This window comes from Pediculus humanus, genomic scaffold, assembly GCF_000006295.1.
Source record: "Pediculus humanus corporis 1103172108297 genomic scaffold, whole genome shotgun sequence".
NCBI lineage: Eukaryota > Metazoa > Arthropoda > Insecta > Psocodea > Pediculidae > Pediculus > Pediculus humanus.
The window spans coordinates 265,248-291,298 of NW_002987866.1; the positions used below are offsets into that span (position 1 = coordinate 265,248).

The 26,051-nt window shown below is 29.5% G+C and overlaps 3 protein-coding genes across 3 annotated transcripts; 2 read left to right on the forward strand and 1 right to left on the reverse strand.

Moving 5' to 3' along the window:
* Positions 1 to 4,671: 4,671 nt before the first annotated feature.
* On the forward strand, positions 4,672 to 8,178 carry Phum_PHUM559570 (reverse transcriptase, putative; the record flags this gene model as incomplete). The annotated part of the gene is made up of 1 exon (XM_002431873.1): positions 4,672 to 8,178. The coding sequence occupies one exon, from the start codon at positions 4,672 to 4,674 to the stop codon at positions 8,176 to 8,178; it is 3,507 nt and encodes a 1,168-aa protein (XP_002431918.1).
* A 1,420-nt stretch (positions 8,179 to 9,598) lies between these two features.
* Phum_PHUM559580 (Chordin precursor, putative) lies at positions 9,599 to 19,579 on the forward strand (the record flags this gene model as incomplete). The annotated part of the gene is made up of 13 exons (XM_002431874.1): positions 9,599 to 9,602; positions 9,755 to 9,991; positions 15,454 to 15,507; positions 15,593 to 15,759; positions 16,639 to 16,868; positions 16,946 to 17,174; positions 17,255 to 17,440; positions 17,517 to 17,785; positions 17,877 to 18,093; positions 18,172 to 18,688; positions 18,791 to 19,072; positions 19,160 to 19,308; positions 19,403 to 19,579. 13 exons carry the CDS (start codon positions 9,599 to 9,601, stop codon positions 19,577 to 19,579), a joined length of 2,718 nt encoding a protein of 905 aa, XP_002431919.1.
* Positions 19,580 to 22,475: 2,896 nt separating this feature from the next.
* On the reverse strand, positions 22,476 to 23,962 carry Phum_PHUM559590 (tar RNA binding protein, putative; the record flags this gene model as incomplete). The annotated part of the gene is made up of 6 exons (XM_002431875.1): positions 22,476 to 22,612; positions 22,700 to 22,814; positions 22,902 to 23,054; positions 23,132 to 23,353; positions 23,424 to 23,611; positions 23,821 to 23,962. The coding sequence occupies 6 exons, from the start codon at positions 23,960 to 23,962 to the stop codon at positions 22,476 to 22,478; spliced, it is 957 nt and encodes a 318-aa protein (XP_002431920.1).
* Between the last annotated feature and the right edge of the window lie 2,089 nt (positions 23,963 to 26,051).

Consider the following 26,051-nt stretch of genomic DNA (forward strand, 5'->3'; position numbering starts at 1 on the left):
TTATTATTATTATTTGTCTGTTTTGCTTGAATGATTTGAAATATTTTTAGCGACAAGGTTTTTATTTTTTTTTGCGTGAAAGTTTATAAATGATTTATTTTATGGTTGTTGCTTTTTTTCTTTCTTTCTTACCATTTTGTAATATTTAAGATCCCCAATGGATAGATAGATAGATCCCCGAGTGAAAGTGTTACAGGAGGCGGTAGATTTTTTATAAATGACGTCATAATTTTTAAAAAATTTTTCACGTGTTATAATAATTTCATTTAATTCAATTATTATTTTACACGTGTTACGTATACCCAAACGCGTACGAATTCGATGACGTAATAATAATATTAATAATGTTAGGAAAAGTGATTAAACACAAAATTTCTGACGCGGAATAACACGCGGATTACACGTGAAACGTGAAAACGCCGTTTCTGGGGTAAAAATTTTTTTTTTCAAAATTTGGCACCTGTTTAAGGAATTTATCCCCTCGCGACGACGTTCAAAAAAAAAAAAATTTTTTTTAAAACTAATTTTATACATTTAATGAATGAAATTTTTTTTTTTTTTTAATTTCATTGTAAATACGTTAAGGAGGAACGCACATTCTTGGAAATGAAACTATCTTTTTTTTCGATGTGTCTGCATGTGCCCCCGCCCCCTGTCTCCCTGCCCCCGTCTCCCCCTACCTCCCCGTGCACATGTGTACATAACAGGAAATTCCGTTCTAATTAATAACGCGGCGGTTTTATGTATATAAATAATAATAATAATAATGTATATGTGTGTGAGTGAGTGCGTGCGAAAAATCAAAACACACTAACGGATACGTTAAAATATTTTATAATAATAATATTAACACGAAAAAAAAGATTAATAATTTTTAATAAATAAAATAATAATAATTATTTTATTATAGATAAAATCTCTTAAAATTTTTCTTTTTTTTTTTGTTACCTGGATAAGGAAGTAACTGTTTTTAATTAATTAGGACCGTGAACCGTGAGAAAAACAAAAAAAACATGCTGACCATCATCATCATCATCATCATCATCACCATCATCGTGAAAATAATAATGATGGTAATCGTTTCGTATCAACGTTTGAGATAAAAATCATTTCACCAGTCACGAGTAAATATGTCGCATTAAATTAATGTTAAAATACGATGTGACGTCATATATTAGAAATCGTCTAATGATAACGTTATCATTAACAATAATAAATAATTCGGATGACTCCATCGTATCATTTTTTTTTTTTGCTGGAAAATATTTGCAAAAAAAAAAGAAATTTATGCGAGATCGTGTGCGTGCGTGCGTGCGTGTGGGGATCAGGGGCGTAATCATGATGGTGGTGATGGGGGGTGGGGTGGAAGACGAGTTAAAAGAATATATTTATCTGTTGTCGTTTTGACTTTTGACTGATAATGCACACCAGCGTAACAAGACACCTACAACACGGGGCGCGTTATTAACGGGTAATAAAAAAAAGAAAGAAAATTGTTAGTAAACAAGTTTTTAATGATTTCACCCACAATAAATAATAATGATGATGATGATGATGATAATGGAACATGAGGAATTTATACGGGGAGACGGTTTTAAATAATTTAAGATATGATGATATACCTTTTGACGGTCTTTTAAATAAAAAAGACCTTGAATCCTCGGGAATTATATTTCACTATCGTATATAGATAGACAAATGTGAAAAGGTGTGACTTAACCTTTGACCTTAATATTTAATTGACTCATCCTACCCGTTTAAAATTATAGGAGAGAGAGAGAGAGAGAAGACACCATAAAAAAAAATTTTTCTTTTTTTTTTTACCCCCTCGTCGAACCGAATTCGTTTTCGGCATCGAATTAATTTTTAATCGATCGATATATCGATCGAGATTCTCTCTATCTCTCTCTCTATCTCTCTCTCTCTCTCTTTTTATTTAATTATGTTTTTAATATAAAAACTCGAGTAAGGGTAAGAAAATAAAATAAATAAATAAATTACACGCATAAATTATGACGGTGATAATAATTTGATATGTGACACATTATAGGCGTCAGTTAGCGTTCCGTAAATAAAATGATAATAATAATAATAACAATAATAATAATAATAATTGTAATGATGATACCGATGTTGATATTAATAATAATAATAATAATAATAATAATAATAATAATAATAATAAAATTTACGGGAGATTGAATGTGAAAATTGACTTAACATTTAACCGATATACATTTACTTTATTTTTATTATTATTATTATTATTATTATTATTAAAATTTATTAACTTGACCTTTACCAACCTTAGAAAAAAAAAAAAAAAAAAAAAACGTGATTACCGTCATTTGTCGTTTTAAATTTTTATTAAAAACAAAACATAATTAAAATTCAATGGCAATTAAGTGTAAAAAAATGTAAGGGGGAGGAAGGAGGAGGAGAAGGGCGAGGGGAGAGGCGAAGAGGGGGAAGGCGAGGCGAGGCGGGAAGGGGGAAAATTTTTTTTCCTTACGTGCAAATTTATTTATTGAAATATTATTATTATTATTAATAACAAAAGAAAATTTATGGGTTTGCCTGATTAATATTTAATTATTATTCTTTTCTCATAATTCGCCGCCTCACCGCCTTGTTTTAAAAAAATCCCAAAACCATTTTTGTTTGTTTTTTTTTTTTTATAAATGAATGATGACATTTTTTTTTTTTTTTTGTTTTCATATTTGAAATTCTTTAATGAAAAAAAAAAAAAAAAAAATGGAATTTAATAACATTGTCATAAGGCAAATAATAATAATAATAATAATGATGTTTAAAATTTGTTTACGCCCTTAAAAAGTTCATTACTCCCTTCGTTCGCTTTTGTCAACGACTTTTCGGTATAGATGAACACACACGCACACGCACACACACTTCAACCCGATGCATTTTATACTACCGATAATAATAATAATAATAATAATAATAATAATAATAATAATAATAATAATAATAATAATAATAATAATAATAAATTAAGAGGGCGCTGGTGTTCCATGGTTGACAAGCCTTTTTGTCATATCGTTTTCTTTAATTAATTTTAATAGTTTTTTTTTAGGGTTTATTTATAAATTATATATCAAAAGTTTTGTAATTTAATCTAGTTTACAGTGATATAATTAGTTTTTTAAATTATTTAGTAATAACTGTATTATCTCAAGTTTAAATTTACAAATTGTTCAACGATTCCATGTGACAAAAGGAAGCGTGGGCAATAAAAAACCTTAGAAGGCACCTTAGTACATATAAGTTAAACGGATAAGTACCTCATTTTAAGACTTAAATTTCAATTGTAAAACGTTAGGCTAACAAAGAAATTGAACACATAACCAAAAAATTTTTTATTTTTATTTTTTTTTTTATATTTCTTTGGTTAATTATAAGTGATTTGACTATTTATATCTTTATCTTATTTAACAAAATAAGAATTAAAATATTTTTACAATAACATAGGTTGATACATGATTTTTTCAGGGTGTAATTTCTATACCCCTATTGTTAAGTGTTAACTTGTGATTGTATGTTATTTTAGCCTTGTCTTAAGCTAACTTAATTCATTGTAGTAAAGTTTATTAACAATAACATAGTGTAACTAATACCTTTCTTAAATCTGAATCAAATTAGGAAAGAATAGTAGTAGCCTTTATATTAAGTGATATTAGTGTGAAAGGGTACAACAGATTTCTCTTTAACCAGACTTCATTTAATAAATTTTGCATCTTTTGAATTACTTATAAGAGTTAAATATCATTGTCATACTAAATAAGAATAGAGGTAGTTCAATATAAATACTCATTATTTATTGGTTTAATGTAATGTATAGCTGGATATAACATCTCTGTACTCCTGTGTTAATCTACTGATTGTTTTAATACAGAATATTTTGCCATATACTTTATGCAAATCTCCATTTTGATCTACATTAACACTAGCAGAGATAAATTTTTTTTTTATACTACTTAATAATAGTACAGAATTGTAATTTGTATGTTGTTCATACAGTTAAGTGTAGTCTATGTAATCTCTTTTATCCTTAAATTAGTTTGTTTTGTTACTGCTTAGTTTATAATCTTGATAGTGTAATATTACCTGTAAATTTGATTCAAGATCAATTAATTAAGTTATAAATAAGTAGCCTTTTAGTATTTGTTTCTAATGTAAAAATTGTGAAAAAGCATTATACATTTGAGGGACCATAACTTAAACAAACTTTATACAACTTAAGTTGAAGTCTAATTGCATATTATAGCTAAGTAGTCTAGCCAAATATAATATATAAGTAGTCTCTACCATACTCATTGAAAATAGGGATAACTTAACAAAATAGTTTAATAAGATAGTTAGTAATACCTGATTTAATATATCAATTGGGTAAAAAATTTGTTCTGTCTAATCCAGTTGTTTGATAACTAGTGTTCTAATTGTATAATATTTAACCTTACATTAAATTGTTTCTGCCTTATTGCAGCATATTTTACATGATTTACAGCAAATTGACTTTTATAAGAGTAAGAGACATAAGTGATAAGTTAAAAAAAAAATCTTATAATAGTGAATTCTAAGTACTGAATTAGAAAATGTTTTGTTATAAAGGTGAATGAATTTATAAATTTATATATAGGTAAAAAGAGCAAAATGAGAACAAGACAAAGTAAGAACCAAAACAAATCTTGTTCTACTGTCGACCTGAGGCAGCTCGACGAGAATGTGAATTTCACTGCTTCTGACCCTGGCCACTCCAAAGATGTTAGTCACCGGAGCCCAGTTCAGGAGACAACTCGTTCCCATCGAATAAGATGGACTCAGGAAGACCTTCAAGAATTGATGTGGTGCTATTTTTACTCTCAAAAATTTGGTTCAGGATCGGAAAGTGACACCTTTAAAATCTGGAGAGGAAGAAACCCAAACAGCAGGAAGGACATGACATCGAAGAAGTTGGCTGCCCAGAGAAGATATATAATGAAAGCACAAAAAATTGAAAATAATAAATTAGAAGAAATTAAGAAAAATGTAGACTCTTCGTGCAGTAATGTTATACGAGATAATGCACAAATAATAACAGAATTAAATGAGTCTAACCACAAGAGTAAAACCGATACTGACGAGCAATTGTTGACTGATGCAGAAATGAAGAGCATCGAAGAGAGACTAATTGAAGAGATAAAAAAAGTAAAGATGTGCCCATTAATAAACAGGAAGCCATTAAGGAAAATATACAAAAATAAAAAGGCAACTGAAGTTTTACGTCTTATAGATAACACCCTCATAAATGTATTAGAAAAAGTGGTAGACATTAATTTAACCACAATTAATGAAATTATATATGCTGCGGGGGTAGTTGCCACAGATGTTATACTTGGGCAAAGAAAAGAAGCTCGTCATAAAGAAATTGAAATAAAAAAGTCAACATCACCAATATGGATACAAAGAATAGAGGGAAAAATAGAAAGAATAAGATCACATATCTCCCTGGTATCCGAAATGAAGAAGAATAATAATTTAAAGAAGAGGACAATAAAGAAACTGGATCACCTTAAAAGGATCTATAAATTGAAGACCATGGAAGATATAGAACTTACCATGGAAACTTTAAAACAAAAGGTATTGCTCTATTCTCAGAGAATAAGGAGATATAAGAAGAGAGAGCAGTTTTGGCGACAAAATAAATTGTTTGAATCGGACCCAAAGAAATTTTACAGAACAATTAGAGAGCAGAACATACAAAATGGATCCAGCACCTTAAATGTAGAAAAAATGGCAGACTTTTGGTCAAATATTTGGGAAAAATCTCATCCATTAAATAAGAACTCTACATGGATGAATAAAGAAAAAGAAGCACATGCCTGGATTGCTTCTTCAACAATGTCGGATGTAAGAATGGCGGATTTAGAAACATGCCTAAAAAACACGGCCAATTGGAAAAGTCCCGGATTAGATAGGGTACAAAATTTTTGGATTAAGAATTTTACAAGTACCCATAAGTATTTACTGGTATCCATAAATAAATTAATAATGGGACGGCAAGAAATGCCAGAATGGATAACCACGGGAAAAACGTATTTGCTGCCAAAAAAATCAGGAGCTATGGAACCGAAAGATTTTCGGCCGATAACCTGTTTGCCCACAATGTATAAAATAATAACAGCTATTATTGCTGAAAAGATTTATGGGCATTTAAGAAAAAATAACATTTTTCCTCCTGAACAATATGGATGCAGGAAAGGGTCTTACGGCTGCAAGGAGGTTTTATTAATAAATAAATTGATCATGGCCAGTGCAAAACAAAAGAGGAAGAATTTAAGCATGGCATGGATTGACTATCAAAAGGCCTTTGATAGTGTGCCTCACGAATGGATTATTGAGGCACTGAAAATATATAAAGTAGACCCTAAAATTACAGCGTTCTGCGAGAAGAGTATGAAAAATTGGTGCACCCAGCTGGAAGTGCAAAAATACTCTTCTAGAAAAATATTTATAAAAAGAGGGATTTTTCAGGGAGATTCATTGTCGCCACTTTTATTTTGCATGTCTTTAATTCCTCTATCCAGACAGCTTAATATCAAGGATCAAGGATATGAGTTGATACCGGGAGGCAGGAAAATTACCCATATGCTATATATGGATGACTTAAAAATTTATGCCAAAAATGAAGAGGAGTTAAATAAAATGTTACGGACGGTTCAAACCTTTTCCTCTGACATCAACATGAAATTTGGTTTGGAAAAATGTGCCAGAATAAATATTGTCAGAGGAAAGTTAAAACAAAAGCAGAATATAGAAGACTCCGAAGAAGAACTTATTAAAGAATTGGACCCTGGATCATCATACAAATATCTGGGGATTGAAGAAAATTTTGGGATAGCCAACAAGGAAATTAAACCTCGATTGAAAAGAGAATATTTTAAAAGATTGAGGCTTATATTACAGTCGGAACTGAATGGAAGAAATAAGATAACCGCCGTCGGCACATTAGCAGTTCCTGTAATAGAATATAGTTTTGGCCTCGTAGACTGGACGAAAGAAGAAATCACGCACCTAGATAGAAGGACAAGAAAAATATTAACCATGAATGGTGCGTTACATCCAAAGGCTGATGTGGATAGATTGTACGTCAGCAGGAAAGATGGAGGAAGAGGATTAAGACAAATAGAAGCGGCACACCAGAATGCCATTATTGGAATGGGAAAATACATAGAATCCCATCAAGAGGACCCTATTTTAGCCCAAGTTATACATGCAGAAGAAAAAACTACAAAAAAAGGAGTTCTGAAAAGGGCAAAACAAATCGTCCTAGAAAATAAAGAAAATGAGATAATGGAAGAAGGGCAACTTGCAACTTATAATAGCAAAGCCCAATCTCAGAAGAAATTAATAGGCAAATGGGAACAGAAAAAATTACATGGGCAATACCTAAAAAGAATAAATGCCGAAGATATTAATAAGAAGAGCACGCACAATTGGCTACGGCGTGGAAAACTTAAAATTGAAACAGAAGCGTTTATTACAGCGGCTCAAGATCAGGCATTGCGGACCCATAACTATGAAAAAGTAATTCTCAAAGTCCGCCAAGATGACAAGTGCCGAATTTGCCAATCTCAATCGGAAACCATCGATCATTTAATTTCCGGCTGTCCGATACTGGCAAAACATGAATACTTAGAAAGGCACAATAAAATATGTCAATATCTCCATTGGAATATATGCCGAGAATATGGAATGGATGGATTACCCAAGGAGTGGTACAACCACATTCCAAGCCCGGTCACGACAGTAGGCCCATGCACAGTTCTATATGATCAACAAATCCACACTGATAGAACTGTGCCAGCTAACAAACCGGATATCATACTCAGGCATAATGGGGAAAAATGGTGTAAGTTAATTGAGGTATCCGTGCCGGCAGAAAAAAACACCACAGCCAAAGAAGCAGACAAAAGGCTGAAATACAGAAATTTGGAAATTGAAATAACCAGGATGTGGGGAACAAAAACTGAAACGATTCCGGTCATCGTGGGAGCATTGGGAGCCATGCCACATTCAATAAAAGGAAATTTAAAGAAGATTATGAAGAACCTAAAAGAAGAAACCATCCAGGAAATCGCACTATGTGGGACGGCCCACATTCTTCGGAAAATATTATAAATAGCACCACCGATATTCGAGTATTTGTCCCTAAGGAATCGGGTAGAGACCTGGGATAAATGCTTAACAACCCCGACAAATAAGAGCCTTGTCGTGTTTAAGAGTGACCATAATAATAATAATTAAAACATTTCATCGCAAAAAAATAAATACATATATGTAATCCGGATTATTATTATTATTATTATTTTAAATTTGTTATTTACGTTAAATTTAATGCATTTTAATTTATTACGTCGAGACTTTTTTTTTAACGAAAAAAAAAAAAAAAACAGATAAAAAACGCGACATTTAACATTATTATTATTATTATTATTATTATTAATCGTTGTTTTGATTGGGAAAAAAAAAAAAAACGTGCGTCTGAGAAAATTCTAAAGAAAAATTATTATTATTATCGTGACGACAAATATGAAATCAATCAATCGTCGAACGAAAAGGTGTTATTAAAAATATATAAATATTTAATAATCGCATCGGGATAAAAGAAAAAAAAATTACGAAAGATGTTAATTATCATCATCATCATCATCATCATCAATTTTTTGCATACGAATAAGAAAAATCGTTAAGACAATAAAAAAAAAAAAAAAACGAACAAACGAAGGAAATTCAAGGACTTAATCGGAAACCGTAAATAATTTCTACGTATTCAAAAAAAAAAAAAAAAAAAAAAAATTTCCAGGGTGATTTATTATTACCGAGTAACAGGAAAAAAAATTATTATTATTATTATTATTATTATTATTATTATTATTATGGTGAAAGTGAAAATCGGAAGAAATTAAGGGATTTTATTGAAACGCATCAAATATTTTTTAATAACCCGTCTATGAATTCGAGAGTGTACCTACATACCTGTTACAAAAATTTTTTATTACGTAATTAAAACGACAGAACAATTATTATTATTATCACGGGGGGTAACGAATTTTTTTTAAAAATGGCGTCGATAAGGTTTTGATTTGACATGTGCGAGTTAAAAAAAAAAAAACGGCAAAAATTCATAAATAAAAAATATTAAAAAATTAAATTTTTTTTTTTGGACAACAACAAACTTCACGGAGATGATTTTAGGTTGTTGTTGTTGTTGTTGTTGTGGTTGTTATGGTTGTTATTATTATTAAAATTTGATCGAATGATTACGTTAAAATATGTATGAAATCGGATAAGAAAAAAACAAAAAAAAAAATCTCTTACGAATTGTTACGCGTGAAAAAAATTTTAAAAAAAAAAAAAAAAAAAAACGTGGCACTAAAAATTAAAAATTAAAATTTTTTTAAAGTGTGATGGTAACCTTTTCAAATTTGTTATTTCCACGAAAGTTTTTTTTTTTTTTTTAAATGCGAATAAATAATAATAATAATAATTTTTGTACGTTGGCATAGAAGAACAAAAGTTTCCCTGTTGTCTCTCATTCATGCGTATTTACAAAAGTTTTTTTTTTTTTAATATTAATAATAATAATATATGGTTAAATTGTTGTGTGTTTACACACGCACGCACGCACGCACGCACGTACTCATAACGCTTCTTTTGTAATTTTTTTTTTAATTTTCGTTTGTTTGTGTTCCAGAATGTCATTTTGGTAAAACGATAAAAGAACTCGGTTCGAAATGGTCAGCGGATTTGGGTCCACCTTTTGGCGTGATGCATTGCATACAATGTGAATGCGTTCCGTTCCAGAAGAAGCGTAGAATTGTTGCCAAAGTCCAGTGCCGTAATATCAAACACGAATGCCCGAAACCGACATGCGACGAACCGGTTTTTATCCCTGGAAAATGTTGCAAGACTTGCCTCGATGATCATCGCTGTAAGTTTCTTTCTTTTTTTTTTTTTTTTTTTCGTTTGTTACACTTGAAATCACGTTCCAGAACGAATTTATTCCAAAAAAAAAAAAAAAAAAATTTCGATGAAAACTTTATTGTTTAAACAAACAAAAAAAAAAAAACTATAAATAATTCATTTTAAATCAAATTGTGTGACGTCACACACACAAATTTTTTTTACCTATTTTCTATTATTCGATTTAAAATTATTTTTTTAAAAACAACCCTCGCGCTTTTTTTTTTTTTATTATTGTTTTCAGTATTGCCAACTTAATTTTAATTAATCCGATCGTTTGATTTGAACGCCCCATTTAAAAAATTTTTTTTTTTTTTCTTCATTAAAAATTTCGGAAAATTTTTTTTCTATTCAAATAAATTAAATTTTACTTTGTGAGTATATGGCGAGAGGTAACTGGGGAGTGGGAGGAAGGGAAAGGGGGAAGGGGGGGCGAGGACTTGCGAATAATCAAAAAATATTATTATTATCATTTCTTTTAATAATTCGACCGTTTGGAAAAAAAAAAAATAAAAACCAGACGAAATCTATTTAAAAAAAATGCAATTGAGATAGGCAGACCGAGTGAAAGTCGACGGAACATAACGAATGTAAACAAGTTGTAAAATGCAGACGACGTCTTGGATTCGATCCAATCAACAACAACAAACAACAACAAAAAAAAAAAAGAAAAAACTACAGCATCAGACAAAACCGGATATCGGACGAAACTAAAAATTTTTTAAAAAAAAAAAGCAAAATTTTTTTAGTTTAGTCTTTCGACTGATAATCATGTTGAGAGGAAAGAGCAGAAGACAAAAAACAAAAATACAACAAACAAACAAACAAACAGACGAACAAACGAACAAACGATTTGCAATTTTTTTTTTTTTTTAACTATCACAAAGTAAAAAATTTTGACTTTTCTAAAAGAAAATCCTTCACACGCATTTATCCATTTTCCCTTTAGTCTCGATAGATAATAATAATAATAATGATACCTACCTGTTATCACTGTTATCAGTAAATTTTTCCGTTCATTTTTCACTTTGAATCAATGAAAAATTAAAACGACAATGAAACGCCCTTTTAATACGTAAACAATCAATTAAAATTTTTTTAAACGTTAAAAATAATGATGATTTGTTCTTTTTAAAAAAAAAATTGCATTGATCTATCGATCTATCGATCGATCGATCGATTGATTGATCGATTATCCGTAAATAATTTTTTTTTTCAATGCGTTATTTATTATTATTATTTAAAAAATCAAAATATTTATAATAATAATAATAATAAATTATATTCGTTTTATTTTAATTATTTCGCGAATCGATTCATTATTATTATTATTGTTATTATTAATGATGAAAAATTTAACTTTTAACATTTTTGCACGTTTCAATACAGGAATGAGTTTGCTTGCTTGCGTGCGTGTGCGTGTGTGTGTGTGTGTATTTTATTTTAATTATTATTATTATTATTATTATTAATACATGTATTGATGATTTTTCATTCAAATTATGCCAAAATGAAAAAAAAAAAACGGCTCGTAATTGATTAATTATTAGTTCTTATGGAAATCCTTGGAACGTCACTAATAAAACGAATCATCATCATCATCATCTTTTACTTATTATTTTTTGTTTGTTTGTTTGTTTGTTCTTCTTCATTTTCACGACTCTTTTCCGTATGTTATTTATTATTCGGTTGTTCGTTTTAGGAGTTAAGTCGATTAAATGCGACAAACAAACACGAAAGGGAAAAACATTAGTGAGAAAGAGAGAGAGAGGAAGAAAAAAAAAGCCTTAATTGAAATTTACGGTTGTGTGTGTGTGTGTGTGTGCGTTACGCAAGACCATAAATGAATCACGTTAAAGTGCGTGAGTGCGTGCGTGAGTGCGCGTGCGCGTGTCTCTTCTAATTGCAAATATAAAATTTTACAACATTTATTATTATTGGTAAAAAAAAAAAAAAATTGGGTTTTTGACTTTCAATAAATTAATTAAAAGCTTCGTAACTGAACCTCAAAGCGAAATTCTCATTTGCCCCCCCCACCTCCCCTCTCAACTTTCCTCCTCGCCCCGCTCCTCTCTTCCCCCCTCCCGTTAAAAAAAAAAAAAAAAAAATTAAAGTAACGTAAATGGACATTTTCACTTAACAGGCAATTAAAACGTTTTAAATTAATTTAAATTGAAATTTTTATTGTTATCATTATTATTATTATTATTATCATTATTATTATTATTATTATCATTAATATTATTATTATTTTTTAACGAAAATTGATTTTTTTCGGTTATTTTTAGGAAAGGAAAGAAAAAAAAATGGTTCGGGGTCAAAACCCTTTAGCAACATTTTCCTTAATCGTACTATCAGGTTTTACAATTAACGCGCGTACGAAAATAAAACAATCCGGAAAATGTTTAGTTAACAAATTTGTGTTTGTCGTTAACGATACAAACAAACACAAAACAAACGAAACGTACGGTTTATCACGATGACAATCGCGGAAATTTCAAATTTTCCGTTTTGTTGAAATCACAAAAAATTTGAATTATATTAAAATGTTACGCATAAAGTGCGTAACGTGTACGCGCACGTACGCACGCACGCACGCACGCACACACGCGAACCGACACGAATTCCTTTTTGATTTATGTTTGTGTGACTTTCAGGCGCCAAAATAGTAAAATTTAATGCGAAAAGCTTTTAGCAATAGACAGACAACAACCAAAACAACAACAACAACAACAACAATCTTCGCCATTCGTTTTTTATTATTATTATTATTATCATTAGTTCGGTTATAAATAGAAAAAATTTATTATTATTATTATTAATATTATTTTCGAACCTTATTAGCAAAAAACGTTAGAAAATTTTTTTCAACGGGTTGACACCGCGGGGGGAGGGGAGGGGGTTGCCGCGTGGGATTTTTTGCGTCTTTGTCTTTGTTTTGCTGTTGTCGCTGTTGGTGAAGTTCAGAAGAAAATGCCAAAAAAAAAGAAACAAAGTTATTATTTAATTGGTTTTAATTATTTAGGTTCATTTTAGTCAAAAAAAAAAAAGAAAAAATTTAATTGGTAATTTTTTAGATAATTATAAATGATTACGTTACTCACAAGGTTTGAGTTTTCATCGTCGCCATTTTTAAATTTTCCTTTTGTATCGAATCGAAAATGGCGCGAATAATTTTTTTTTTTTTCCCCCATCTGCTGTTGTTTTTTTTTTATAAACAAATCAAATAGATAAATTAACTCTCGAAATGCTGTTGTCACAAATTTTTTTTTTTTTTTTTTTTTCATTATTTATGGGAAATAATTTTTTTGCGTTTCATTTCGTCTTGTTGGAAAAGAGAGTGAGAGGGAGGGAGAGAGAGGGAAGGAATGAGGGAGGAAGAGAGAGAGGGAAAAGGGAGAGAGGAGAAAGGAGAGAGAGAGATGAAAGATTTAGAAAAAAAGTGGCACGATTTATGATTTGACAATTTTAATAATATCGTCTGCTTTTGTTGCTGTTGCTGTTGCTACTGCTGTTGCTCCTGGTTTCACAATACAAAAAACGATTTTTTGTATAAAAAAAAAAATTTTCCCGTCAGAAAGTTGAAAATTATTACAAAGGAAAAAGGAAAAATAAATTTAATATAAAATTGGGACATACAAGGATACGCCAATTTTTTATTCCTCTTGGATCCAGGAAAATAGTTGGGAAGGAAGAGGGAGGTGGTGGGAGGTGTGAAAACAAGACACGTGAAATTTAATTTAGTTTTCACGAATTAGAATAGTGAGGAGGGGGAGGGTGGGGAAAAAGGTTTAAAAGGTAATCCTGGGGAGGTGGAGACTCGAAGGGATGATTTTGTACAAGTATCGATTCGATAGAATATTTACTACTACTACCACCACCCTACCTACCCTCTTTATATCAACAGTAAAAAAAAGGTTTTACCCCTTTCGAACCTTCTAGAATTTTTTTTTTTTAATTATTAAAAATGTTATCACTTTTTTTTATAATCATCATTATTATCATTTGACTTTTTTTTACGACCTTTTTTTAATTTATGACTTTTTTTTTTTAATTAAATTTTTTTTGTTAATATTTTCTTTTTGTGGGGGGGGGTGTGGAGAGGACGGGGAAGGAGGCGTAAAAATGCGTTTCTGTCGTACATCAAATTTTTTTTTTTTTACGTTTTATTACCCTTTTCGATTAAAACTTTTTTTAAAAGCCCTTTTGGTTAAAATGATGTTAAAATTTCTATCGGAAATTTTCCAACAGGAAAATTTCGAAATTAAAAAAAAAAATTTTTCCCGTGCGTCGTCTGCTAACCCCTCCACACATTCATCATACGCTCTTTTAATTTAAATAAAAAAAAGATAAAAAAAAAATGGAAGGAAAAGTGGAAAAATTTTAAAATTAAAAAAAAACGAAAAACGAAAACGTTAACAACAGCAACAGCAACGACAATAATAATAATAATAAAAATTTAAGGTGAACGAATTTAGTCTCTTCGACAGTTAAGCATATAATTTAAAATTTGGCACCGATATTATATTTTGTCTCGTCGGTTTATATTACGTTTACGCTCCTGTTGCAATCGGATATTTAAATAAAAAGCGTGCCTTGGGGGGTGGGGTGGTGGGGGGAACCATCGTTCTCCCTCGGGAATCGCGACGATGATGATGATGATGATGAGGGTGGTTAATGGTGACGCGTTGGTGAATTTTTTTCTTTTGCTCCACGACATTGATTCCATTAATTTTTTTTTTTTTCTTTCCGGAAATTTAGTCAGGATTATGTAGGCGTGAAAATGAGAGGCGCAGTCGTGTCAAAAGGTCAATTGCTACGTAACAGCACATTATCCCCCTAAAATATCAAAACAAAATAACTCAAATATTATTTTTAAAAAAAAATGATTCATATTATTATTATTAGCTGGCATAAGAATAATAATACGATAGCGTGTGCGTGTGCGTCCGTGCGTGTGTGTGTGTGCGATTGGATAACGTGCACATGTTGACCTTATCATTTTACTCTGTCTTTATTGTTAACATTAAAAAAGTCGATGACCTTTTAATTTTTTAATTTATTATAATACAGATTTAGTTTGAATTTTATGGATTTCTTTTTTTTTTTTTTTTTTTTTACTGGCTATTTTATTTTTATTGATTTCTTTTTTCTTCCATTTTTTTTCCTCCTTCTTCTTTTCCTTCTTCTTCTTATTATTATTATTATTTTCGTTAACTTTGTGTTACAATTTTTTAACTTGTAAAAAAAAAAAAAAACGATTTCGTCTGCTACTGTTAAACGACGACAGGAAAAAATCTTTCGCATTTTAATCATTTCATAAAATGATTTTTTCTTTTATCATTATTATTATCATTATTATTACAACTTCCGTTTTAAAGGTGGTGATGCTGACGTGTAATTAACATTTTTTTGTTTTTGTTTTTCCAGTGTTAGAAGTGGCACAAGACATACCACCGCAAGAAGAAGATAAAAATATGAAATGTACGTACGTCATAAAAGTTTTTTTTTTTTTATCGATTTTTTTTTTTTTTAAATATATATTTTATTGATTGATTATTGATTATAGATTTTGGAGCGTTACTCACTGGAAGGACTTCATTAGTATTTAAAAGAGATGATATTGTTAATATTCCATCAACGTCTAAAAATCCAGTTTATCAAATCGTCGCAACCGGAAGGTTTACATTTCATAAAAAAAATTTATATTATTCATTTTACCTGGCAAATTCCCTGGTGAGTGTGACACACATAAAATTTTTTTTTTTACGTTGGCAAAGCTTTTTTTTTTTTAAACTACGGTTGGTAAATAAGGTGGGATGAGGTGGGGAGGGGGGAGGGGGTGGGAGTACGGTAACGACGAGATGAAAATTAATTAAAACCTTTTTTTCCCCCATCCTCCATCTTCCATCCCCATCGAATGAATAATCCTCTCGTTTGTTTTTTTTTTCTCTTATTCCTTCAAATAATAATAATAATGATAATAATAATGATTATGACTTTTAATATTTATGAAAGTCATTTTTTAATAATAATTATTATTATTAGCATAAATAATTTTTTTTTTTTTTTTCGGTTCGAACGATTAATTATCGACAATTAAAAAAAATTTAAATATCGTCGTCATTAAGAAAAAAAATATGACGTCACGTTTTTTTTTGAAACAAAGAAGAAAAAGGTTCGAAAAGGTTTTAAAACCTTTTTTTCCTCCTATAAGAGAATGTGAAGGAAAATTTTTTTAAAATTTCGTTTTATTCATTCATTTATTCATTGAGTTTTAAATTTAAAAAAAACCATTTTAAATTGTTTGTTTGTTTGTTTGTTTGTTTGTTGTTTGTTTTTCGCAATAAATCGCCGATTTTCGATGTAACCAATAAAAAAAAAAAAAATTTGGCGCCATTCGTTAATTTATTATTATTTTTTTATTAAAAGTTTTGGTTAATTTTGTTTCTTTATTTACGTATAAACAAAAAAAAAAAAAATGTTTATAATCTGGCGATGTTGTTTACATGGTGAAAGTGGCGGGATGGGGTGGGAGAAGTCGCGACGGGGGGAGAGGGGGTCGAGAAAAAAAAAAATTTTTCCGTTATTTAAAAAATGTATACGTCATCGCAGAATCAAAATCCTCCGAGACCACGAACGATACAATTTATCAACTACAAGGGAGATCTTTTGGAAGAACAAAATTTGTCGGCGATGGGTAGCGTTTACCAAAATGCGACATCAAAAGTCTGCGGAGTTTGGAGAAGGATACCGAGAGAATATAAAAGATTGTTAAGGGATGAAACTTTATACGTTGCACTTTTATGGGGTAATAATTTGGCATTGAGCGGACAAATCGCAAGGTGTGAAATATTTTAAATTTTAATTAATTTAAAATTACCGGAAGTGACGATAGTAATAATAATAATATAATTTACAGGTTAAAAGCTTTAAACACTGAACAATTTACCGCATTGTTAACACCATCTTATTCTGATCTTGTCGAACCTGATAGCGGAGGAACTGCCATCATATCAACTTTGGCATCCCCACCCACGATTCACATATCACTAGTTTTCAACGGAGTTTTTCTTCCGGATGAAGTTTCCGACGTACCATTAACGGTTCGACTTGAAAATTCCGAAAAAGGACACGTCATATTCGAAGAGGTTAATAATAAAAAAAAAAATTAAATTTTCTTCTGCTTTTCTTTCGGGAAAAATTAAAAAATTTTTTTTTTTCTGTTAAGGTGGTAAGAGTGCATAAACCATCTCATACGATAAATTCGGAAGAAGTAAAAAGTCTCATATCAATGAACGATCTTCGAATGATAACGAGAGGAAAATTTAGCGTCAGTATTTCTTCCAGGCATAAACCTGATATATATTTTCTATCTGGCCCTGTCGTCACGAGAACAGCCTGTGAAATTTTCCAGGTGCGTAACCATATTTGAGGAAAATACCTTAAGGAAAAAATTTTTTTTTAATTCATTCGTTCGTTTCGTTATTCAGACTCCCTTATCGTTATCAAACGAATTAGAAGGTTCGGACGCGCAGGAAACCACGTCCATGTTATCATACTCTCCAGCATCCGGAATGGCTTGGCTATATGTTAATCGCGATGGGTCCATAACGTATAACGTTCAATTAAACGAAATACAAGAATCTCCAGTTTTCACGTTGATGCCATCCGGAAAAGGAAGGAAAATATTAGACATACAACAATTTACACCGAGTAATTTAAATAACGGATTCGCCACTGGAACTTTGGATAAACTAAGGTAAATTTCCCCCCCTCCCTCCTCCCCTTCTCCCCAATTTTATCGGTACAAATAAATCGGTAAATAATAATAATAATAATAATATTTTCAGTCCTAAATTATTGGAATTCCTTTATTCTGGAGAATTGTCTTTAAGTGTTATCTCGACAAAAACTTCGATAAAAGGACAATTCGTGAGTAGGCCAGTTGCTGGAGCAGTAGACACAAAATTACCACTTTTGTTAAAAAGAGTCAACAATAAGAAAAACTACGATCTAATCGGTATGGCTTGGCTTTCGATTGATTTCGATTGCGATTTATACTACGAGGTTTGTTTGTTGTTTGTTGTGGTTACCATTTCGTTTGTAGTTTTTCCAAAAAGTTTCAAAAATTATTAATTAAATCAGGTTCAATTATCCGGTACTGGAGCCGAATCACGGAGTTATCAATTGTTTTTGGAAGACACACCGATAATCGCACCGAATTCTCCAGTGTCAAAAAGACATTTGGAAGATTTCAACGGAACTTTTCTGGAAGGATTTGCACAATTGACACCCCAAGAATTATTAAGAATGGACACGGGAATAAGTTTTTTCGAAATTACGGATTTATCAACGGGTACGATATTATTAAAAGCGGATATGAAACAACTTAAAATTCCAGTCGAATGTTTGTCGTACACGAACGATAACGACGTATCACCGTTTGTTTCGATGTCTTCTCATCGTACAATCGACATAACAAAATGTTATCACGAAGGAATATTTTACGACGAGGGTACTCAGTGGCGTCACCCACGTGACCCATGTAAAATGTGTCACTGTTTAAGAGGAAAAGAAAAATGTGACGATGTTGTTTGTCCTCCTCTACCCTGTACAAACAAAGCTAAAATATCCGTTAAAGAATGTTGTCCGACTTGTTACGGTAATTATATTTGGTTTAAAAAAAAAAGGGTTCTCTCTCTCTCTATCTCTCTCTATCTCTCTCTCACACATATTATTAACCGGATTTGTTTCATTACGACAGATTCAAGCAACAACGATTTAAAAACATCCGTTGGTTGTACACAAGCCGGACAATTTTATCCAAACGGGAGCGTTTGGCATCCTTATTTACCACCCTACGGATTTAATTTGTGCGTTGTTATGTCGTGCGTAAGCGACGCAAAATCATCCGTTATCAAATATTCTAGAGTTCAATGTCCTCCATTGAAATGTTCTGAAAAAGAAGCTGTGAGAATGGAGAAAAATTCTTGTTGCAAACAATGTCCGACACCGGAAGCTGGCTACGCAAGAGATCAATCGGTGAGTGATTCGATGACGTCACAAAAATCCCCCCCCCCTCTTTTTTATCCGAGAAAAATAATTTTATTGTTTAAAAATTTTCAGGCCATAGTCGAAGTACCTAAAAAAAAAACAGACGAAGAAATATTACAAGAAGGGGGTTGTACGTATTTGGGTAGAGGACCATACGAAAATAATACGGAATGGTCGCACAGAGTTGATTCGATAGGTATAACGCCATGCGTTAAATGTCGATGTAAGGTAAAGGAAAATTTTGTTTGTTTGTTTGTTTGTTTGTACACACGTGTGAAAATAACAACCACAAACTTTTAATTTGATTTGATTATTTTTATAGGATGGAGTTATAATGTGCGAAAGGAAAAGATGCATAAGAGCAAATTGTACAAATAGCACGACGCAAAGTAATGCTGACGTTGACGATTGTTGTTCTCATCAATGCAGGTACAGACGACAGAGCAAACACAATCAAAGGAGAAAAACGTGGAAGCAAAAAAAAAGAGGAAACGCGTAAAAAAAAAAAGGAAAGAAAAAATTTTTTTTTTTAATCATGAAAAAAAAGGAATGAATGCTATTGGGCCAGTTACGTAAAAACAACGTCATGGAACAAAGTTCTACATACAAAAAAAAAAATTAATAATTATATATATATATATGTATTAATAATAATAATTAATGATTAATTAATTAATTAATTAATTAATTTTAAAAAATGGCGGGTTTGTTTGTAAAACGAACCTGCCATTTTTTTTTTTTTTTTTGTATTTCGAGCAGCAGGAAAAATTGTTGTTGTTGTTGTTGTCGTCATCCCTCTTTGTATATTAATTAGAAACAATCACCTGCTTCTTCGCTTTAATGATTTTTTTTTTTTTGCTTTCGTTTAATTATTATTATTATTATTTTTTTTGTATTTAAATGATGGCAAAATGATTCAAGGTCAAAACTGAGGTAAAAATGTCTTCTTTCCCGATTAAAATGAAATTGTGAGAGGGAGGAAGGAAGGAAAGAAGAAAGGAAGGATGGAAGAAAGGGTGCAAGATGAAAGTGAGAGAGAGAGAGAGAGAAAGAGATAGAGATAGAGATATTTATAAAATATTATTATTATTATTTACACAATGTGCATTTATATACCTGGAAAATTTTCCGGGTTTTTTTTTTTTTTTAATCAACGTAACAAATTTATTATTATTATTATTATTATTAATTATTTATTATTAATTGTCGAGTTACCTCAGTTTAAAACGTGGAGATTATGGGATCGGGGGGAGGGGAGGGAGAGGGAGTCACGTGAGATTTTTTTTTTTTTTTTTTTAGATTTTAGCTGTTACCAAAGAAGACTGATGATGTAGTTGTTGTTCGACGTAAAAGTAGTCGAATCTCGAAAAGAAAGAAAAACTAAAAAAAAAACTAAAAAAAAAAAAAAACCCACAATTATTATTATTATTACTATTACTATTATTACTATTATTATTATTATTATTGTTCTCCTTTTTTTTTATTGTATTAATAATTATTTATTCTATTATTATCGATAACATTAATAGTAATTATTAGTAATAATATTTAATAATAATAATGATAATAATAATGATAATGATAATAATGATAATAATAATGATAAATATAATTATAATGATATTGTTAGATTGTAAATTGAAAAAAAAAAAATTTTAAATAAAATAAATAAATAAATAAATAATTTTGTTTTTTAAATTTTTTTTATTATTATTATTACATTTTTATTCACACAATAAAATTTTTCCTTCTTTTTTTTCCGTTTCTTTCTCATACGAAAAAACGCAAAATTTTCCGCGATAATGATAATGATGATAAAAACAATTTTTTTTGCTACCACTACCACCATTACCTTTCAACTCTTTTGAATTTTACCCCCCCCCCTCTCTCTCTCTTCCCCCCTCCGCCTACCCCCATCTCCTCACCAAATTGCAAATTGACTAGAAAACGTAAAAATTTATGTCATTTATTAATAATAATAATAATCACGATATGACGAACCGGTATAATTTTATTCCTGTTTTTTTTTAATCGTACAACAAACAAACAAACGAACAAACGAACAAACAAACTTAAATCGATTTAGTTATTGATTACAATTTATTATTTATAAGTATATATTCGAAATTAATTATAATTTTTTTTAGTATAATATGTGTTTGTTAATAATAATAATAATATTAAAAAGAGACAGAGAAAAAAAACGATGACGTTTCGTACTTAAAACATTTTATATAAAAAAAATCACGCGGGGAAAATAATAATAATAATAAATACATAGAATCACACCAAGAGGACCCTATCTTAACCCAAGTTATACATACAGAAGAAAAAATTACAAAAAAAGGAGTTCTGAAAAGGGCAAAACAAATCGTCCAAGAAAATAAAGAAAACGAGATAATGGAAGAAGGGCAACTTGCAACTTATGATAGCAAAGCCCAATCTCAGAAGAAATTAAAAGGCAAATGGGAACAGAAAAAATTACATGGGCAATACCTAAAAAGAATAAATGCCGAAGATATTAATAAGAAGAGCACGCACAATTGGCTACGACGTGGAAAACTTAAAATAGAAACAGAAGCGTTTATTACAGCGGCTCAAGATCAGGCATTTTGGACCCATAACTATGAGAAAGTAATTCCCAAAGCCCGCCAAGATGACAAGTGCCGAATTTGCCAATCTCAATCGGAAACCATCGATCATTTAATTTCCGGTTGTCCGATACTGGCAAAACATGAATACTTAGAAAGGCACAATAAAATATGTCAATATCTCCATTGGAGTATATGCCGAGAATATGGAATGAATGGATTACCCAAGGAGTGGTTCAACCACATTCCAACCCCGGTAAAGACAGAAGGTCCATGCACAGTTCTATATGATCAACAAATCCACACTGACAGAACTGTGCCAGCTAACAAACCGGATATCATCCTCAGACATAATGCGGAAAAATGGTGTAAGTTAAAAGAATTGGGAGCCATGCCACATTCAATAAAAGGAAATTTAAAGTAGATTTTGAAGAACCTAAAAGAAGAAACCATCCAGGAAATCGCACTGTGTGGGACGGCCCACATTCTTCGGAAAATACTCAATAAATAGCACCACCGAAATTCGAGCATTTATCCCTAAGGAATCGGGTAGAAACCTGGAATAAATGCTTAAAAACCCCGAAAAATAAGATCCTTGTCGTGTTTAAAAGTAACCATAATAATAAAATTAAACCATCGCTGTGAGTGTATAAATTATAAATCTAATTGACAAATTAATAGATTCTTGTTTAAAAAAAAAAAAAAAAAAATTGGTTTAGTCGTTTTAATCGCGTACGACATTGTTATAATAATAATGATGATAATAATAATAATAATAATAATAATAATGCTGAATGTAAAAATTCACTTTTTCGTCATAATTTTTAAATATTCTAAAGCGTTTAATGCGGAATCCGATTGGGCTTCACTCGATGTCGAACCCGTACCGTGACAAACGGCCACAGGTAAAACGGATAATTGTACCAAACACTGGCATTTACCTGTAAAGGAAAATAAATAATTAATTTTTTCTACCTCTTTCTTATTAATATTATTATTATTATTATTATTATTATAACAAAATTTACCGGAAACAGTTGTTTCTTCAATGTTAACGTAAGTCACTTCGAAATGTTGTTCGGTGGCTATTTCTTGTAAAAAAGCAATCGGATCGAAATTATTTTTATCAACAGAAGAAAAAATCTGGAAAAAAATGAATGAATAAATATTAATTTTTTTTTAATTCCTTAATTCCCTGTGGTTGATTGATTGATTGACTGATCGGTTTACCTGTAGCTTATTTAAAACGGGTCCATTGCTTTGTTTTAAATTTTTATGAAACATTGAAACTTTATGACCGTGAGGATTTGTCAACGTTGATATTTTACTATTTTTAACATCAGCAAATCTATTAGACATTGAATCGACGTTATAACCCCCCACCTGTTTGGTAAACAAAATGGTTTATTAAAAGAAAAAATAAAATCGAAAGGAAAATCATTTCATTCCATGATAATTACTTCATCTTGATATCCTAATTGTGGCAAGGGAGAACACTGTTGTAATTTTTCCCACATTTTATGAGCTGCTTGACGTTTTGCTAATTTTTTAGATTTTCCAGAACCTACTTCACGATATTTAAAAACAATACACGCCATTGTGAATTGTCTTTCATGTGGAAGACCCTCTTCGCATGTCATTTCATAAACTGGAGGAGGCCATCGATGACAGATACACATTTCCTTAAATGAAATTTTAATGATGGATTAATTTTAAAAAAAAATATAATTAAAAATTATATAAATAACATACCTGTAATGTGCCTATTGGATTTCCAGATATCTTATCAAATGAATTAATGACTTGATTGGGTGAACCTCTACCTGTTTCAATAGGTGATATATTGAATTCTTCGCAGGCTGCTTTACCATTTAATTTATCTAATAAATTTTTAGCTGCCGTGTGTTTGGCTACTTTTTTTGACCTTCCAGTGCCAATGGCTGAAATAAAAATAAATCTCTATCAAAATACAAAAGAATTTTTTTTTTCTCGCAATTATGAGTTTAAAATCGTTTTCATAACCAAACCTGATTGAAATTCGAATGAGGGCTTAAAATTTTTTACTAAACCTATTGAAGAGATATATTTCTTTTAAATGTACAAAATGTATTGAAAAAAAAAAAAAAAGATAAAACTTTCATTTCCTTACCGACATTATCAGCAACAGTAACTCTATAACGAAAAGTCGGCTCATGAATTGCACCTTCAATTTGAACTAATTCATATTTAGGAGTTGTTCCTTGTCTGCTAAGCATTTCTTGTAATAAAGAAACAGGAGTTTTACTTGGCATTGAAGAATAATCCTGAAATACAATAATTATGACTTGATACATGCATTTTACATATAATGTAAAGATCGAATAATTATTAAAACGATTTTAAAAAGATATCGTAATAAAATGTTTAATGTGTAATAATAATTTACAATTTATTAATGTAATAAAAATTTTTTTTTAAAACAAAAAACTTACCAAATTTGATCCCTCTACCCATTGTAAATTAATTTTTTCATTATTATTATCTTCTTGTTCGGCTAAAGGTTTTTTTAAATAACGATTATAATTTGTATCATTATTTAAATTATTAATATCACTTAATGTGTTTTCAGTTTTATTAAGCATTTTATATCAACTGTAACAAAAAAATTTTTAACAATGTTATTAATAAAAAAACGAATAAATGTTTCATTTATTACTTCATTGTTATTTATATGAAACTGTATTAAAAATTTTCCTACACTTTAATGATAATAAATATTCTTTTTAATTATGTAAAATAATAAATAAAAATAAATAAATAATCATTTAAATAAACTTAAGTAAGTCTTGAATATTATTTATTAACCTTGATATTAATACATACCTCATATTTTTGAAGAATTCATGTAGTGATTGACATAAATAAAAATTTAAATTTAAATCTATCAATATTTAAATAATTAATAAAATAACGTAACACGATTATTATTATTAATATTATTTAATACTGAATATAATAATAGTAAATTTCAATATATATGGGATATGAGTTAACGAGCATGCGTCAAATAAACATTTTCACATTTAATAAGAAATTTTTTTTTTTTTTTCCTACTTCTTATTTCTATCGTTTTAAACGTAGTTTTCACTGAAAAAAAAGTAATTAATAAAAAATTTATAAAATAAATAAATAAAATTGATGTGTCACATAAATCTGTCTAACGGTTTTTACCTTTTAAAATGATATACGATCAATCCACGCATTTTATCCACCACTATTGCAAATATACTTTACATATTTTTTTCAACTTCGAAATCGAAGAAATATAAATTATTAAATTCTTTTTTATAAAATTTAATCAGAGTGATACGTATCGTAATTCCATTTAATTAAAAAAAAAAAAAAACTAAAATAAAATATTACTGTAAACCCTATAATTAACACAAAAGCGCCATAATTGGTAAACTCGCGACAAACAAAAAATTGTTTCAAAACTTTTTTTATTTTTTACAACCTAAATTACCTTCAATTTATGGCGGTTATGAATTTAAAACGTGTTTATATATGAGACGGGATTTGATAAAATTTGATAAATTCAAAGTTCAAACGATGAACCTTTAACTTATTATTTTTATTAATAGTAATCGTTAATTAAATGTTAATAAATCATTAAATAGATAATTTAATAATTTATATATTGACAACGCAGCATAACTTTACTTATGCTCTCATGCGAAATATTTAAAATTGTTTATTACTACCCTAAACTACTCATTGCAGCCAAATATTTTTATTAAAAATATATTTATATATAATAAAATGACAAACCTCTTAAAGGCCAATATATTGAAAAGGCAAAACTAGTGTAATAATAATAATAATACAATTACTATCCTTTCTTTAATTTAGTCTATCCTTTTCTTTTCCTAACTTCATTTATTTAAAAAAAAAAAATTCTCATGCAAAAAGGACCGTTATTTAAAATAAATATTAAAAAAATTATTATTATTATTTATATTTATATATATATTATTATTATTATCAAGACACATTAAGATATACTTATTTATAACATTTAAATTAACAAACAAACACTTTTATTATTAAAAACAATCAATAATATAAATTGTTATTATTATATACAACAATAATGATGATGATAATAATGATAATAAATTTAAAAACAAATCAAGTATTTATATGTATATATATAAATATATAATTTTTTTTTATAAAAGATTAAAGGGTTTTTTTTTTTTAATTTTTAATTAATTTTTTTTTTAATTAACAAAACAAACAAACAGAAAATTTGGGAGGCAGCGTTTAACAAACAAAAAAAAAATTTTTTTTATTAATTATCGATAAATATTATTATTATAACGATTGAAAATAATAATAATA